The 17,317-nt window shown below is 60.5% G+C and overlaps 1 protein-coding gene across 5 annotated transcripts in view; it reads right to left on the bottom strand.

Moving 5' to 3' along the window:
• LOC148135253 (uncharacterized) overlaps positions 1-17,317 on the bottom strand; it is a 147,697-nt gene that overhangs the window by 118,259 nt on the left and 12,121 nt on the right. For 3 of the 5 annotated variants that reach the window (XM_087984987.1, XM_087984991.1, XM_087984988.1), the window contains exons 3-9: positions 17,136-17,234; positions 14,531-14,629; positions 12,333-12,431; positions 8,986-9,084; positions 6,786-6,884; positions 4,282-4,380; positions 1,946-2,044 (exon numbers count right to left, since the gene is read on the bottom strand). In XM_087984987.1, coding sequence (XP_087841113.1) covers positions 1,946-2,044; positions 4,282-4,380; positions 6,786-6,884; positions 8,986-9,084; positions 12,333-12,431; positions 14,531-14,629; positions 17,136-17,234 — 693 coding nt within the window. The remainder of the gene's footprint in view (positions 1-1,945; positions 2,045-4,281; positions 4,381-6,785; positions 6,885-8,985; positions 9,085-12,332; positions 12,432-14,530; positions 14,630-17,135; positions 17,235-17,317) is intronic. The other 2 variants (XM_087984989.1, XM_087984990.1) reach the window with 2 other exon arrangements.

Genomic DNA, 17,317 nt, shown 5'->3' with positions numbered 1-17,317 from the left:
AGTAACAGCAGTGTGTACCATCCCCTCCCTCTCCCCCCACCGACCCTCAGTAACAGCAGTGTGTACCATCCCCTCCCTCCCCCCACCGACCCTCAGTAACAGCAGTGTGTACCATCCCCTCCCCCCCACCGACCCTCAGTAACAGCAGTGTGTACCTTCCCCTCCCTCCCTCCACCGACCCTCAGTAACAGCAGTGTGTACCATCCCCCCCCCCCCACGACCCTCAGTAACAGCAGTGTGTACCATCCCCTCCCTCCCCCCCACCGACCCTCAGTAACAGCAGTGTGTACCTTCCCCTCCCTCCCCCCACCGACCCTCAGTAACAGCAGTGTGTACCATCCCCTCCCTCCCCCCACCGACCCTCAGTAACAGCAGTGTGTACCATCCCCTCCCTCCCCCCACCGACCCTCAGTAACAGCAGTGTGTACCATCCCCTCCCTCCCCCCACCGACCCTCAGTAACAGCAGTGTGTACCTTCCCCTCCCTCCCCCCACCGACCCTCAGTAACAGCAGTGTGTACCATCCCCTCCATCGCCCCACCGACGCTCAGTAACAGCAGTGTGTACCATCCCCTCCCCCCCCCACCGACCCTCAGTAACAGCAGTGTGTACCATCCATTCCGTCCCCCCACCGACCCTCAGTAACAGCAGTGTGTACCATCCCCTCCCTCCCTCCCCTCCACCGACCCTCAGTAACAGCAGTGTGTACCATCCGCTTCCCCCCCCTCCACCGACCCTCAGTAACAGCAGTGTGTACCATCCCTTCCCCCCCACCGACCCTCAGTAACAGCAGTGTGTACCATCCCCTCCCGCCCCCCCCACCGACCCTCAGTAACAGCAGTGTGTACCATCCCCTCCCTCCCCCCACCGACCCTCAGTAACAGCAGTGTGTACCATCCCCGTCCCCCCCCCACCGACCCTCAGTAACAGTAGTGTGTACCATCCCCTCCCTCCCCCCACTGACCCTCAGTAACAGCAGTGTGTACCATCCCCGTCCCCCCCCCACCGACCCTCAGTAACAGCAGTGTGTACCATCCCCTCCCTCCCCCCACTGACCCTCAGTAACAGCAGTGTGTACCATCCCCTCCCTCCACCCACCAACCCTCAGTAACAGCAGTGTGTACCATCCCCACCCCCACCGACCCTCAGTAACAGCAGTGTGTACCATCCCCACCCCCACCGACCCTCAGTAACAGCAGTGTGTACCATCCCCTCCCTCCCTCCCCCCACCGACCCTCAGTAACAGCAGTGTGTACCACCCCCTCCCTCCCTCCCCCCACCGACCCTCAGTAACAGCAGTGTGTACCACCCCCTCCCTCCCTCCCCCCACCGACCCTCAGTAACAGCAGTGTGTACCACCCCCTCCCTCCCTCCCCCCACCGACCCTCAGTAACAGCAGTGTGTACCATCCCCTCCCCCGCCACCGACCCTCAGTAACAGCAGGAGGCCATTCTGCCCTATTCTCCAGACAGTTACACAGGAACAGCTGGAGGCCATTCAGCCCCTTCCTTGATCCTGTTATCGTGGAACAGGTCGAGGTCTTTCAGCCCATTGTTCGATCTTGTTGGGCAGAACCGAAGGAAGGCCATTCAGCCCCTCAGTCCTGCTTCCCAATTCCAGGGGATGACCCGTTTACCAGAATTTGGCACATATCCCTGGGCCAAACCCTTCCTAGTCAAGTCCCCATCCAGATGCTCATCCCAGATCCACATATTTCCCATTCCTTAGATTCAGGATTCGGGATTTGCTTCCAACGCGGTCACCCTCCATCCTAAAGACCAGCTCAGTCATGTTATGGTCACCCTTCCCCAGATGGCTCCTGACAGGATTGGTCTGGAGGCCTTGAGGGAATATGCTGGAGACTGAGGCAGGTCTCTCCCTCACTATCTGCTGTGGGACAGGGGGCAGTGTGAATGAAGGACTGCGGGGGGGGAGGGGTCACTCACCCTGGATGACGTTGGGACGAGGGGAGAGTGAGCCCCTTGTCCTGGGAACGCTCTGTGCTCGGGTTGTCGTCAAAGTTGATGTCGTTGGGGGTTGTGCAACTGAACGTGGAGAGAGAGAGAGAGACACTTAACCACATCACCATCGTCACACCCCCCCCCCTCAGACATTCAATGGTGTTCCCATCCCTGACTCCCCCCACTCCCAACATCCTGGGGGTTACCACCGACTAGAAACCCAACAGGACCCACCACATCAACCCAGCGGCTCCAAGAGCAGGTCAGAGGCTGGGAATCCTGCAGCGAGTAACTCCCCTCCTGACTCCCCCCAAAGCCTGTCCCCACCATCGACAAGGCCCAAGGCAGGAGGGTGAGGGAATACTCCCCACTTGCCCCTCGGTGGGGGCAGCTCCAACAACACTCGAGAAGCTCGACACCATCCAGGGGGAAAGCAGCCCTCACACTGACAAACATCACCTCGCTCCCTCCCTCTCTCCCCCCCACCGACGCTCAGTAACAGCAGTGTGTACCATCCCCTAACTCCCTCCCCCCACCGACGCTCAGTAACAGCAGTGTGTACCGTCCCCTCCCTCCCTCCCCCCCACCGACCCTCAGTAACAGCAGTGTGTACCTTCCCCTCCCTCCCTCCACCGACCCTCAGTAACAGCAGTGTGTACCATCCCCTCCCTCCCCCCCACCGACCCTCAGTAACAGCAGTGTGTACCATCCCCCCCCCCCCACGACCCTCAGTAACAGCAGTGTGTACCATCCCCTCCCTCCCCCCACCGACCCTCAGTAACAGCAGTGTGTACCTTCCCCTCCCTCCCCCCACCGACCCTCAGTAACAGCAGTGTGTACCATCCCCTCCCCCCCCCACCGACCCTCAGTAACAGCAGTGTGTACCATCCCTTCCGTCCCCCCACCGACCCTCAGTAACAGCAGTGTGTACCATCCCCGCCCTCCCCCCACCGACCCTCAGTAACAGCAGTGTGTACCATCCCCTCCCTCCCTCCCCTCCACCGACCCTCAGTAACAGCAGTGTGTACCATCTGCTTCCCCCCCCTCCACCGACCCTCAGTAACAGCAGTGTGTACCATCCCCTCCCTCCCCCCCCACCGACCCTCAGTAACAGCAGTGTGTACCATCCCTTCCCCCCCACCGACCCTCAGTAACAGCAGTGTGTACCATCCCCTCCCGCCCCCCCCACCGACCCTCAGTAACAGCAGTGTGTACCATCCCCTCCCTCCCCCCACCGACCCTCAGTAACAGCAGTGTGTACCATCCCCTCCCTCCCCCCACCGACCCTCAGTAACAGCAGTGTGTACCATCCCCTCCCCCCACCCCCCCACCGACCCTCAGTAACAGTAGTGTGTACCATCCCCTCACTCCCCCCACCGACCCTCAGTAACAGTAGTGTGTACCATCCCCTCACTCCCCCCACCGACCCTCAGTAACAGCAGTGTGTACCATCCCCTCCCTCCACCCACCCACCCTCAGTAACAGCAGTGTGTACCATCCCCACCCCCACCGACCCTCAGTAACAGCAGTGTGTACCACCCCCTCCCTCCCTCCCCCCACCGACCCTCAGTAACAGCAGTGTGTACCACCCCCTCCCTCCCCCCACCGACCCTCAGTAACAGCAGTGTGTACCATCCCCTCCCTCCCTCCCCCCACCGACCCTCAGTAACAGCAGTGTGTACCATCCCCTCCCTCCCTCCCCCCACCGACCCTCAGTAACAGCAGTGTGTACCATCCCCTCCCTCCCTCCCCCCACCGACCCTCAGTAACAGCAGTGTGTACCATCCCCTCCCCCGCCACCGACCCTCAGTAACAGCAGGAGGCCATTCTGCCCTATTCTCCAGACAGTTACACAGGAACAGCTGGAGGCCATTCAGCCCCTTCCTTGATCCTGTTATCGTGGAACAGGTCGAGGTCTTTCAGCCCATTGTTCGATCTTGTTAGGCAGAACCGAAGGAAGGCCATTCAGCCCCTCAGTCCTGCTTCCCAATTCTAGGGGATGACCCGTTTACCAGAATTTGGCACATATCCCTGGGCCAAACCCTTCCTAGTCAAGTCCCCATCCAGATGCTCATCCCAGATCCACATATTTCCCATTCCTTAGATTCAGGATTCGGGATTTGCTTCCAACGCGGTCACCCTCCATCCTAAAGACCAGCTCAGTCATGTTATGGTCACCCTTCCCCAGATGGCTCCTGACAGGATTGGTCTGGAGGCCTTGAGGGAATATGCTGGAGACTGAGGCAGGTCTCCCCCTCACTATCTGCTGTGGGACAGGGGGCAGTGTGAATGAAGGACTGCGGGGGGGAGGGGTCACTCACCCTGGATGACGTTGGGACGAGGGGAGAGTGAGCCCCTTGTCCTGGGAACGCTCTGTGCTCGGGTTGTCGTCAAAGTTGATGTCGTTGGGGATTGTGCAACTGAATGTGGAGAGAGAGAGAGAGAGAGAGACACTTAACCACATCACCATCGTCACACCCCCCCCTCAGACATTCAATGGTGTTCCCATCCCTGACTCCCCCCACTCCCAACATCCTGGGGGTTACCACCGACTAGAAACCCAACAGGACCCACCACATCAACCCAGCGGCTCCAAGAGCAGGTCAGAGGCTGGGAATCCTGCAGCGAGTATCTCCCCTCCTGACTCCCCCCAAAGCCTGTCCCACCATCGACAAGGCCCAAGGCAGGAGGGTGAGGGAATACTCCCCACTTGCCCCTGGGTGGGGGCAGCTCCAACAACACTCGAGAAGCTCGACACCATCCAGGGGGAAAGCAGCCCCCACACTCACAAACATCACCTCGCTCCCTCCCTCCCTCCCCCCCACCGACGCTCAGTAACAGCAGTGTGTACCATCCCCTTCCTCCCCCCACCGACCCTCAGTAACAGCAGTGTGTACCATCCCCTCCCTCCCCCCACCAACCCTCAGTAACAGCAGTGTGTACCATCCCCTCCCTCCCCCCACCGACCCTCAGTAACAGCAGTGTGTACCATCCCCTCCCTCCCCCCACCGACCCTCAGTAACAGCAGTGTGTACCATCCCCTCCCTCCCCCAACCGACCCTCAGTAACAGCAGTGTGTACCATCCCCTCCCTCCCCCCCCACCGACCCTCAGTAACAGCAGTGTGTACCATCCCCTCCCCCCCCCACCGACCCTCAGTAACAGCAGTGTGTACCATCCCTTCCGTCCCCCCACCGACCCTCAGTAACAGCAGTGTGTACCATCCCCTCCCTCCCCCCACCGACCCTCAGTAACAGCAGTGTGTACCATCCCCTCCCTCCATCCCCCCACCGACCCTCAGTAACAGCAGTGTGTACCATCCCGTCCCTCCCCCCACCGACGCTCAGTAACAGCAGTATGTACCATCCCCCCCCCCCCCCCACCGACCCTCAGTAACAGCAGTGTGTACCATCCGCTTCCCCCCCCCCACCGACCCTCAGTAACAGCAGTGTGTACCATCCCCTCCCTCCCCCCCCACCGACCCTCAGTAACAGCAGTGTGTACCATCCCCTCCCCCCCACCGACCCTCAGTAACAGCAGTGTGTACCATCCCCTCCCTCCCCCCCAACCGACACTCAGTGACAGCAGTGTGTACCATCCCCTCCCCCCCCCACCGACCCTCAGTAACAGCAGTGTGTACCATCCCCTCCCTCCCCCCACCGACCCTCAGTAACAGCAGTGTGTACCATCCCCTCCCTCCCTCCCCCCCACCGACGCTCAGTAACAGCAGTGTGTACCATCCCCTCCCTCCCACCGACCCTCAGTAACAGCAGTGTGTACCATCCCCTCCCCCCCACCGACCCTCAGTAACAGCAGTGTGTACCATCCCCTCCCTCCCCCACCGACCCTCAGTAACATCAGTGTGTACCATCCCCTCCCTCCCCCCACCGACCCTCAGTAACAGTAGTGTGTACCATCCCCTCCCTCCCCCCACCGACCCTCAGTAACAGCAGTGTGTACCATCCCCCCCCCCCCACCGACCCTCAGTAACAGCAGTGTGTACCATCCCCCCCCCCCACCGACCCTCAGTAACAGCAGTGTGTACCACCCCCTCCCTCCCCCCCACCGACCCTCAGTAACAGCAGTGTGTACCATCCCCTCCCTCCCTCCCCCACCGACCCTCAGTAACAGCAGTGTGTACCATCCCCTCCCTCCCTCCCCCCACCGACCCTCAGTAACAGCAGTGTGTACCACCCCCTCCCTCCCTCCCCCCACCGACGCTCAGTAACAGCAGTGTGTACCATCCCCTCCCTCCCCCCACCGACCCTCAGTAACAGCAGTGTGTACCATCCCCTCCCCCGCCACCGACCCTCAGTAACAGCAGGAGGCCATTCTGCCCTATTCTCCAGACAGTTACACAGGAACAGCTGGAGGCCATTCAGCCCCTTCCTTGATCCTGTTATCGTGGAACAGGTCGAGGTCTTTCAGCCCATTGTTCGATCTTGTTGGGCAGAACCTAAGGAAGGCTATTCAGCCCCTCAGTCCTGCTTCCCAATTCCAGGGGATGCCCCGTTTACCAGAATTTGGCCCATATCCCTGGGCCAAACCCTTCCTAGTCAAGTCCCCATCCAGATGCTCATCCCAGATCCACATATTTCCCATTCCTTAGATTCAGGATTCGGGATTTGCTTCCAACGCGGTCACCCTCCATCCTAAAGACCAGCTCAGTCATGTTATGGTCACCCTTCCCCAGATGGCTCCTGACAAGATTGGTCTGGAGGCCTTGAGGGAATATGCTGGAGACTGAGGCAGGTCTCCCCCTCACTATCTGCTGTGGGACAGGGGGCAGTGTGAATGAAGGACTGCGGGGGGGAGGGGTCACTCACCCTGGATGACGTTGGGACGAGGGGAGAGTGAGCCCCTTGTCCTGGGAACGCTCTGTGCTCGGGTTGTCGTCAAAGTTGATGTCGTTGTTGGTTGTGCAACTGAATGTGGAGAGAGAGAGAGAGAGAGAGACACTTAACCACATCACCATCGTCACACCCCCCCCCCTCAGACATTCAATGGTGTTCCCATCCCTGACTCCCCCCACTCCCAACATCCTGGGGGTTACCACCGACTAGAAACCCAACAGGACCCACCACATCAACCCAGCGGCTCCAAGAGCAGGTCAGAGGCTGGGAATACTGCAGCGAGTAACTCCCCTCCTGACTCCCCCCAAAGCCTGTCCCCACCATCGACAAGGCCCAAGGCAGGAGGGTGAGGGAATACTCCCCACTTGCCCCTGGGTGGGGGCAGCTCCAACAACACTCGAGAAGCTCGACACCATCCAGGGGGAAAGCAGCCCTCACACTGACAAACATCACCTCGCTCCCTCCCTCTCTCCCCCCCACCGACGCTCAGTAACAGCAGTGTGTACCGTCCCCTCCCTCCCTCCCCCCCACCGACCCTCAGTAACAGCAGTGTGTACCATCCCCTCCCTCCCTCCACCGACCCTCAGTAACAGCAGTGTGTACCATCCCCCCCCCCCCACGACCCTCAGTAACAGCAGTGTGTACCATCCCCTCCCTCCCCCCACCGACCCTCAGTAACAGCAGTGTGTACCTTCCCCTCCCTCCCCCCACCGACCCTCAGTAACAGCAGTGTGTACCATCCCCTCCCCCCCCCACCGACCCTCAGTAACAGCAGTGTGTACCATCCCTTCCGTCCCCCCACCGACCCTCAGTAACAGCAGTGTGTACCATCCCCGCCCTCCCCCCACCGACCCTCAGTAACAGCAGTGTGTACCATCCCCTCCCTCCCTCCCCTCCACCGACCCTCAGTAACAGCAGTGTGTACCATCTGCTTCCCCCCCCTCCACCGACCCTCAGTAACAGCAGTGTGTACCATCCCCTCCCTCCCCCCCCACCGACCCTCAGTAACAGCAGTGTGTACCATCCCTTCCCCCCCACCGACCCTCAGTAACAGCAGTGTGTACCATCCCCTCCCGCCCCCCCCACCGACCCTCAGTAACAGCAGTGTGTACCATCCCCTCCCTCCCCCCACCGACCCTCAGTAACAGCAGTGTGTACCATCCCCTCCCTCCCCCCACCGACCCTCAGTAACAGCAGTGTGTACCATCCCCTCCCCCCACCCCCCCACCGACCCTCAGTAACAGTAGTGTGTACCATCCCCTCACTCCCCCCACCGACCCTCAGTAACAGTAGTGTGTACCATCCCCTCACTCCCCCCACCGACCCTCAGTAACAGCAGTGTGTACCATCCCCTCCCTCCACCCACCCACCCTCAGTAACAGCAGTGTGTACCATCCCCACCCCCACCGACCCTCAGTAACAGCAGTGTGTACCACCCCCTCCCTCCCTCCCCCCACCGACCCTCAGTAACAGCAGTGTGTACCATCCCCTCCCTCCCTCCCCCCACCGACCCTCAGTAACAGCAGTGTGTACCATCCCCTCCCTCCCTCCCCCCACCGACCCTCAGTAACAGCAGTGTGTACCATCCCCTCCCTCCCTCCCCCCACCGACCCTCAGTAACAGCAGTGTGTACCATCCCCTCCCCCGCCACCGACCCTCAGTAACAGCAGGAGGCCATTCTGCCCTATTCTCCAGACAGTTACACAGGAACAGCTGGAGGCCATTCAGCCCCTTCCTTGATCATGTTATCGTGGAACAGGTCGAGGTCTTTCAGCCCATTGTTCGATCTTGTTGGGCAGAACCGAAGGAAGGCCATTCAGCCCCTCAGTCCTGCTTCCCAATTCTAGGGGATGACCCGTTTACCTGAATTTGGCACATATCCCTGGGCCAAACCCTTCCTAGTCAAGTCCCCATCCAGATGCTCATCCCAGATCCACATATTTCCCATTCCTTAGATTCAGGATTCGGGATTTGCTTCCAACGCGGTCACCCTCCATCCTAAAGACCAGCTCAGTCATGTTATGGTCACCCTTCCCCAGATGGCTCCTGACAAGATTGGTCTGGAGGCCTTGAGGGAATATGCTGGAGACTGAGGCAGGTCTCCCCCTCACTATCTGCTGTGGGACAGGGGGCAGTGTGAATGAAGGACTGCGGGGGGGGAGGGGTCACTCACCCTGGATGACGTTGGGACGAGGGGAGAGTGAGCCCCTTGTCCTGGGAACGCTCTGTGCTCGGGTTGTCGTCAAAGTTGATGTCGTTGGGGATTGTGCAACTGAATGTGGAGAGAGAGAGAGAGAGAGAGACACTTAACCACATCACCATCGTCACACCCCCCCCCTCAGACATTCAATGGTGTTCCCATCCCTGACTCCCCCCACTCCCAACATCCTGGGGGTTACCACCGACTAGAAACCCAACAGGACCCACCACATCAACCCAGCGGCTCCAAGAGCAGGTCAGAGGCTGGGAATCCTGCAGCGAGTAACTCCCCTCCTGACTCCCCCCAAAGCCTGTCCCACCATCGACAAGGCCCAAGGCAGGAGGGTGAGGGAATACTCCCCACTTGCCCCTGGGTGGGGGCAGCTCCAACAACACTCGAGAAGCTCGACACCATCCAGGGGGAAAGCAGCCCCCACACTCACAAACATCACCTCGCTCCCTCCCTCCCTCCCCCCCACCGACGCTCAGTAACAGCAGTGTGTACCATCCCCTTCCTCCCCCCACCGACCCTCAGTAACAGCAGTGTGTACCATCCCCTCCCTCCCCCCACCGACCCTCAGTAACAGCAGTGTGTACCATCCCCTCCCTCCCCCCACCGACCCTCAGTAACAGCAGTGTGTACCATCCCCTCCCTCCCCCCACCGACCCTCAGTAACAGCAGTGTGTACCATCCCCTCCCTCCCCCAACCGACCCTCAGTAACAGCAGTGTGTACCATCCCCTCCCTCCCCCCCCACCGACCCTCAGTAACAGCAGTGTGTACCATCCCCTCCCCCCCCCACCGACCCTCAGTAACAGCAGTGTGTACCATCCCTTCCGTCCCCCCACCGACCCTCAGTAACAGCAGTGTGTACCATCCCCTCCCTCCCCCCACCGACCCTCAGTAACAGCAGTGTGTACCATCCCCTCCCTCCATCCCCCCACCGACCCTCAGTAACAGCAGTGTGTACCATCCCGTCCCTCCCCCCACCGACGCTCAGTAACAGCAGTATGTACCATCCCCCCCCCCCCCCCACCGACCCTCAGTAACAGCAGTGTGTACCATCCGCTTCCCCCCCCCCACCGACCCTCAGTAACAGCAGTGTGTACCATCCCCTCCCTCCCCCCCCACCGACCCTCAGTAACAGCAGTGTGTACCATCCCCTCCCCCCCACCGACCCTCAGTAACAGCAGTGTGTACCATCCCCTCCCTCCCCCCCAACCGACACTCAGTGACAGCAGTGTGTACCATCCCCTCCCCCCCCCACCGACCCTCAGTAACAGCAGTGTGTACCATCCCCTCCCTCCCCCCACCGACCCTCAGTAACAGCAGTGTGTACCATCCCCTCCCTCCCTCCCCCCCACCGACGCTCAGTAACAGCAGTGTGTACCATCCCCTCCCTCCCCCACCGACCCTCAGTAACATCAGTGTGTACCATCCCCTCCCTCCCCCCACCGACCCTCAGTAACAGCAGTGTGTACCATCCCCTCCCGCCACCCCCACCGACCCTCAGTAACAGCAGTGTGTACCATCCCCTCCCTCCCCCCACCGACCCTCAGTAACAGCAGTGTGTACCATCCCCGCCCCCCCCCCACCGACCCTCAGTAACAGTAGTGTGTACCATCCCCTCACTCCCCCCACTGACCCTCAGTAACAGCAGTGTGTACCATCCCCTCCCTCCCCCCCCACCGACCCTCAGTAACAGCAGTGTGTACCATCCCCTCCCCCCCACCGACCCTCAGTAACAGCAGTGTGTACCATCCCCTCCCCCCCCCACCGACCCTCAGTAACAGCAGTGTGTACCATCCCCTCCCGCCCCCCCCAACCGACCCTCAGTAACAGCAGTGTGTACCATCCCCTCCCTCCCTCCCCCACCGACCCTCAGTAACAGCAGTGTGTACCATCCCCTCCCTCCCCCCACCGACCCTCAGTAACAGCAGTGTGTACCATCCCCCCCCCCCACCGACCCTCAGTAACAGCAGTGTGTACCACCCCCTCCCTCCCCCCCACCGACCCTCAGTAACAGCAGTGTGTACCATCCCCTCCCTCCCTCCCCCCACCGACCCTCAGTAACAGCAGTGTGTACCACCCCCTCCCTCCCTCCCCCCACCGACCCTCAGTAACAGCAGTGTGTACCATCCCCTCCCTCCCCCCACCGACCCTCAGTAACAGCAGTGTGTACCATCCCCTCCCTCCCTCCCCCCCACCGACGCTCAGTAACAGCAGTGTGTACCATCCCCTCCCTCCCACCGACCCTCAGTAACAGCAGTGTGTACCATCCCCTCCCCCCCACCGACCCTCAGTAACAGCAGTGTGTACCATCCCCTCCCTCCCCCACCGACCCTCAGTAACATCAGTGTGTACCATCCCCTCCCTCCCCCCACCGACCCTCAGTAACAGTAGTGTGTACCATCCCCTCCCTCCCCCCACCGACCCTCAGTAACAGCAGTGTGTACCATCCCCCCCCCCCACCGACCCTCAGTAACAGCAGTGTGTACCATCCCCCCCCCCCACCGACCCTCAGTAACAGCAGTGTGTACCACCCCCTCCCTCCCCCCCACCGACCCTCAGTAACAGCAGTGTGTACCATCCCCTCCCTCCCTCCCCCACCGACCCTCAGTAACAGCAGTGTGTACCATCCCCTCCCTCCCTCCCCCCACCGACCCTCAGTAACAGCAGTGTGTACCACCCCCTCCCTCCCTCCCCCCACCGACGCTCAGTAACAGCAGTGTGTACCATCCCCTCCCTCCCCCCACCGACCCTCAGTAACAGCAGTGTGTACCATCCCCTCCCCCGCCACCGACCCTCAGTAACAGCAGGAGGCCATTCTGCCCTATTCTCCAGACAGTTACACAGGAACAGCTGGAGGCCATTCAGCCCCTTCCTTGATCCTGTTATCGTGGAACAGGTCGAGGTCTTTCAGCCCATTGTTCGATCTTGTTGGGCAGAACCTAAGGAAGGCTATTCAGCCCCTCAGTCCTGCTTCCCAATTCCAGGGGATGCCCCGTTTACCAGAATTTGGCCCATATCCCTGGGCCAAACCCTTCCTAGTCAAGTCCCCATCCAGATGCTCATCCCAGATCCACATATTTCCCATTCCTTAGATTCAGGATTCGGGATTTGCTTCCAACGCGGTCACCCTCCATCCTAAAGACCAGCTCAGTCATGTTATGGTCACCCTTCCCCAGATGGCTCCTGACAAGATTGGTCTGGAGGCCTTGAGGGAATATGCTGGAGACTGAGGCAGGTCTCCCCCTCACTATCTGCTGTGGGACAGGGGGCAGTGTGAATGAAGGACTGCGGGGGGGAGGGGTCACTCACCCTGGATGACGTTGGGACGAGGGGAGAGTGAGCCCCTTGTCCTGGGAACGCTCTGTGCTCGGGTTGTCGTCAAAGTTGATGTCGTTGTTGGTTGTGCAACTGAATGTGGAGAGAGAGAGAGAGAGAGAGACACTTAACCACATCACCATCGTCACACCCCCCCCCCTCAGACATTCAATGGTGTTCCCATCCCTGACTCCCCCCACTCCCAACATCCTGGGGGTTACCACCGACTAGAAACCCAACAGGACCCACCACATCAACCCAGCGGCTCCAAGAGCAGGTCAGAGGCTGGGAATACTGCAGCGAGTAACTCCCCTCCTGACTCCCCCCAAAGCCTGTCCCCACCATCGACAAGGCCCAAGGCAGGAGGGTGAGGGAATACTCCCCACTTGCCCCTGGGTGGGGGCAGCTCCAACAACACTCGAGAAGCTCGACACCATCCAGGGGGAAAGCAGCCCTCACACTGACAAACATCACCTCGCTCCCTCCCTCTCTCCCCCCCACCGACGCTCAGTAACAGCAGTGTGTACCGTCCCCTCCCTCCCTCCCCCCCACCGACCCTCAGTAACAGCAGTGTGTACCATCCCCTCCCTCCCTCCACCGACCCTCAGTAACAGCAGTGTGTACCATCCCCCCCCCCCACGACCCTCAGTAACAGCAGTGTGTACCATCCCCTCCCTCCCCCCACCGACCCTCAGTAACAGCAGTGTGTACCTTCCCCTCCCTCCCCCCACCGACCCTCAGTAACAGCAGTGTGTACCATCCCCTCCCCCCCCCACCGACCCTCAGTAACAGCAGTGTGTACCATCCCTTCCGTCCCCCCACCGACCCTCAGTAACAGCAGTGTGTACCATCCCCGCCCTCCCCCCACCGACCCTCAGTAACAGCAGTGTGTACCATCCCCTCCCTCCCTCCCCTCCACCGACCCTCAGTAACAGCAGTGTGTACCATCTGCTTCCCCCCCCTCCACCGACCCTCAGTAACAGCAGTGTGTACCATCCCCTCCCTCCCCCCCCACCGACCCTCAGTAACAGCAGTGTGTACCATCCCTTCCCCCCCACCGACCCTCAGTAACAGCAGTGTGTACCATCCCCTCCCGCCCCCCCCACCGACCCTCAGTAACAGCAGTGTGTACCATCCCCTCCCTCCCCCCACCGACCCTCAGTAACAGCAGTGTGTACCATCCCCTCCCTCCCCCCACCGACCCTCAGTAACAGCAGTGTGTACCATCCCCTCCCCCCACCCCCCCACCGACCCTCAGTAACAGTAGTGTGTACCATCCCCTCACTCCCCCCACCGACCCTCAGTAACAGTAGTGTGTACCATCCCCTCACTCCCCCCACCGACCCTCAGTAACAGCAGTGTGTACCATCCCCTCCCTCCACCCACCCACCCTCAGTAACAGCAGTGTGTACCATCCCCACCCCCACCGACCCTCAGTAACAGCAGTGTGTACCACCCCCTCCCTCCCTCCCCCCACCGACCCTCAGTAACAGCAGTGTGTACCATCCCCTCCCTCCCTCCCCCCACCGACCCTCAGTAACAGCAGTGTGTACCATCCCCTCCCTCCCTCCCCCCACCGACCCTCAGTAACAGCAGTGTGTACCATCCCCTCCCTCCCTCCCCCCACCGACCCTCAGTAACAGCAGTGTGTACCATCCCCTCCCCCGCCACCGACCCTCAGTAACAGCAGGAGGCCATTCTGCCCTATTCTCCAGACAGTTACACAGGAACAGCTGGAGGCCATTCAGCCCCTTCCTTGATCCTGTTATCGTGGAACAGGTCGAGGTCTTTCAGCCCATTGTTCGATCTTGTTGGGCAGAACCGAAGGAAGGCCATTCAGCCCCTCAGTCCTGCTTCCCAATTCTAGGGGATGACCCGTTTACCTGAATTTGGCACATATCCCTGGGCCAAACCCTTCCTAGTCAAGTCCCCATCCAGATGCTCATCCCAGATCCACATATTTCCCATTCCTTAGATTCAGGATTCGGGATTTGCTTCCAACGCGGTCACCCTCCATCCTAAAGACCAGCTCAGTCATGTTATGGTCACCCTTCCCCAGATGGCTCCTGACAAGATTGGTCTGGAGGCCTTGAGGGAATATGCTGGAGACTGAGGCAGGTCTCCCCCTCACTATCTGCTGTGGGACAGGGGGCAGTGTGAATGAAGGACTGCGGGGGGGAGGGGTCACTCACCCTGGATGACGTTGGGACGAGGGGAGAGTGAGCCCCTTGTCCTGGGAACGCTCTGTGCTCGGGTTGTCGTCAAAGTTGATGTCGTTGGGGATTGTGCAACTGAATGTGGAGAGAGAGAGAGAGAGAGAGACACTTAACCACATCACCATCGTCACACCCCCCCCTCAGACATTCAATGGTGTTCCCATCCCTGACTCCCCCCACTCCCAACATCCTGGGGGTTACCACCGACTAGAAACACAACAGGACCCACCACATCAACCCAGCGGCTCCAAGAGCAGGTCAGAGGCTGGGAATCCTGCAGCGAGTAACTCCCCTCCTGACTCCCCCCAAAGCCTGTCCCACCATCGACAAGGCCCAAGGCAGGAGGGTGAGGGAATACTCCCCACTTGCCCCTGGGTGGGGGCAGCTCCAACAACACTCGAGAAGCTCGACACCATCCAGGGGGAAAGCAGCCCCCACACTCACAAACATCACCTCGCTCCCTCCCTCCCTCCCCCCCACCGACGCTCAGTAACAGCAGTGTGTACCATCCCCTTCCTCCCCCCACCGACCCTCAGTAACAGCAGTGTGTACCATCCCCTCCCTCCCCCCACCGACCCTCAGTAACAGCAGTGTGTACCATCCCTCCCTCCCCCCACCGACCCTCAGTAACAGCAGTGTGTACCATCCCCTCCCTCCCCCCACCGACCCTCAGTAACAGCAGTGTGTACCATCCCCTCCCTCCCCCAACCGACCCTCAGTAACAGCAGTGTGTACCATCCCCTCCCTCCCCCCCCACCGACCCTCAGTAACAGCAGTGTGTACCATCCCCTCCCCCCCCCACCGACCCTCAGTAACAGCAGTGTGTACCATCCCTTCCGTCCCCCCACCGACCCTCAGTAACAGCAGTGTGTACCATCCCCTCCCTCCCCCCACCGACCCTCAGTAACAGCAGTGTGTACCATCCCCTCCCTCCATCCCCCCACCGACCCTCAGTAACAGCAGTGTGTACCATCCCGTCCCTCCCCCCACCGACGCTCAGTAACAGCAGTATGTACCATCCCCCCCCCCCCCCACCGACCCTCAGTAACAGCAGTGTGTACCATCCGCTTCCCCCCCCCCACCGACCCTCAGTAACAGCAGTGTGTACCATCCCCTCCCTCCCCCCCCACCGACCCTCAGTAACAGCAGTGTGTACCATCCCCTCCCCCCCACCGACCCTCAGTAACAGCAGTGTGTACCATCCCCTCCCTCCCCCCCAACCGACACTCAGTGACAGCAGTGTGTACCATCCCCTCCCCCCCCCACCGACCCTCAGTAACAGCAGTGTGTACCATCCCCTCCCTCCCCCCACCGACCCTCAGTAACAGCAGTGTGTACCATCCCCTCCCTCCCTCCCCCCCACCGACGCTCAGTAACAGCAGTGTGTACCATCCCCTCCCTCCCCCACCGACCCTCAGTAACATCAGTGTGTACCATCCCCTCCCTCCCCCCACCGACCCTCAGTAACAGCAGTGTGTACCATCCCCTCCCGCCCCCCCCACCGACCCTCAGTAACAGCAGTGTGTACCATCCCCTCCCTCCCCCCACCGACCCTCAGTAACAGCAGTGTGTACCATCCCCGCCCCCCCCCCACCGACCCTCAGTAACAGTAGTGTGTACCATCCCCTCACTCCCCCCACTGACCCTCAGTAACAGCAGTGTGTACCATCCCCTCCCTCCCCCCCCACCGACCCTCAGTAACAGCAGTGTGTACCATCCCCTCCCCCCCACCGACCCTCAGTAACAGCAGTGTGTACCATCCCCTCCCCCCCCCACCGACCCTCAGTAACAGCAGTGTGTACCATCCCCTCCCGCCCCCCCCACCGACCCTCAGTAACAGCAGTGTGTACCATCCCCTCCCTCCCCCCACCGACCCTCAGTAACAGCAGTGTGTACCATCCCCCCCCCCCACCGACCCTCAGTAACAGCAGTGTGTACCACCCCCTCCCTCCCCCCCACCGACCCTCAGTAACAGCAGTGTGTACCATCCCCTCCCTCCCTCCCCCCACCGACCCTCAGTAACAGCAGTGTGTACCACCCCCTCCCTCCCTCCCCCCACCGACCCTCAGTAACAGCAGGAGACCATTCTGCCCTATTCTCCAGACAGTTACACAGGAACAGCTGGAGGCCATTCAGCCCCTTCCTTGATCCTGTTATCGTGGAACAGGTCGAGGTCTTTCAGCCCATTGTTCGATCTTGTTGGGCAGAACCTAAGGAAGGCCATTCAGCCCCTCAGTCCTGCTTCCCAATTCCAGGGGATGCCCCGTTTACCAGAATTTGGCACATATCCCTGGGCCAAACCCTTCCTAGTCAAGTCCCCATCCAGATGCTCATCCCAGATCCACATATTTCCCATTCCTTAGATTCAGGATTCGGGATTTGCTTCCAACGCGGTCACCCTCCATCCTAAAGACCAGCTCAGTCATGTTATGGTCACCCTTCCCCAGATGGCTCCTGACAAGATTGGTCTGGAGGCCTTGAGGGAATATGCTGGAGACTGAGGCAGGTCTCCCCCTCACTATCTGCTGTGGGACAGGGGGCAGTGTGAATGAAGGACTGCGGGGGGGGAGGGGTCACTCACCCTGGATGACGTTGGGACGAGGGGAGAGTGAGCCCCTTGTCCTGGGAACGCTCTGTGCTCGGGTTGTCGTCAAAGTTGATGTCGTTGTTGGTTGTGCAACTGAATGTGGAGAGAGAGAGAGAGAGAGAGACACTTAACCACATCACCATCGTCACACCCCCCCCCTCAGACATTCAATGGTG

The sequence above is a fragment of the Chiloscyllium plagiosum genome, unplaced genomic scaffold, assembly GCF_037043375.1.
Source record: "Chiloscyllium plagiosum isolate Xiang-an unplaced genomic scaffold, Cpla_swu_hap1 HiC_scaffold_50, whole genome shotgun sequence".
Classification (NCBI taxonomy): Eukaryota; Metazoa; Chordata; class Chondrichthyes; order Orectolobiformes; family Hemiscylliidae; genus Chiloscyllium; species Chiloscyllium plagiosum.
Note: the sequence above shows the minus strand (reverse complement) of the source record. Positions and strands in the feature narration are given on the sequence as shown.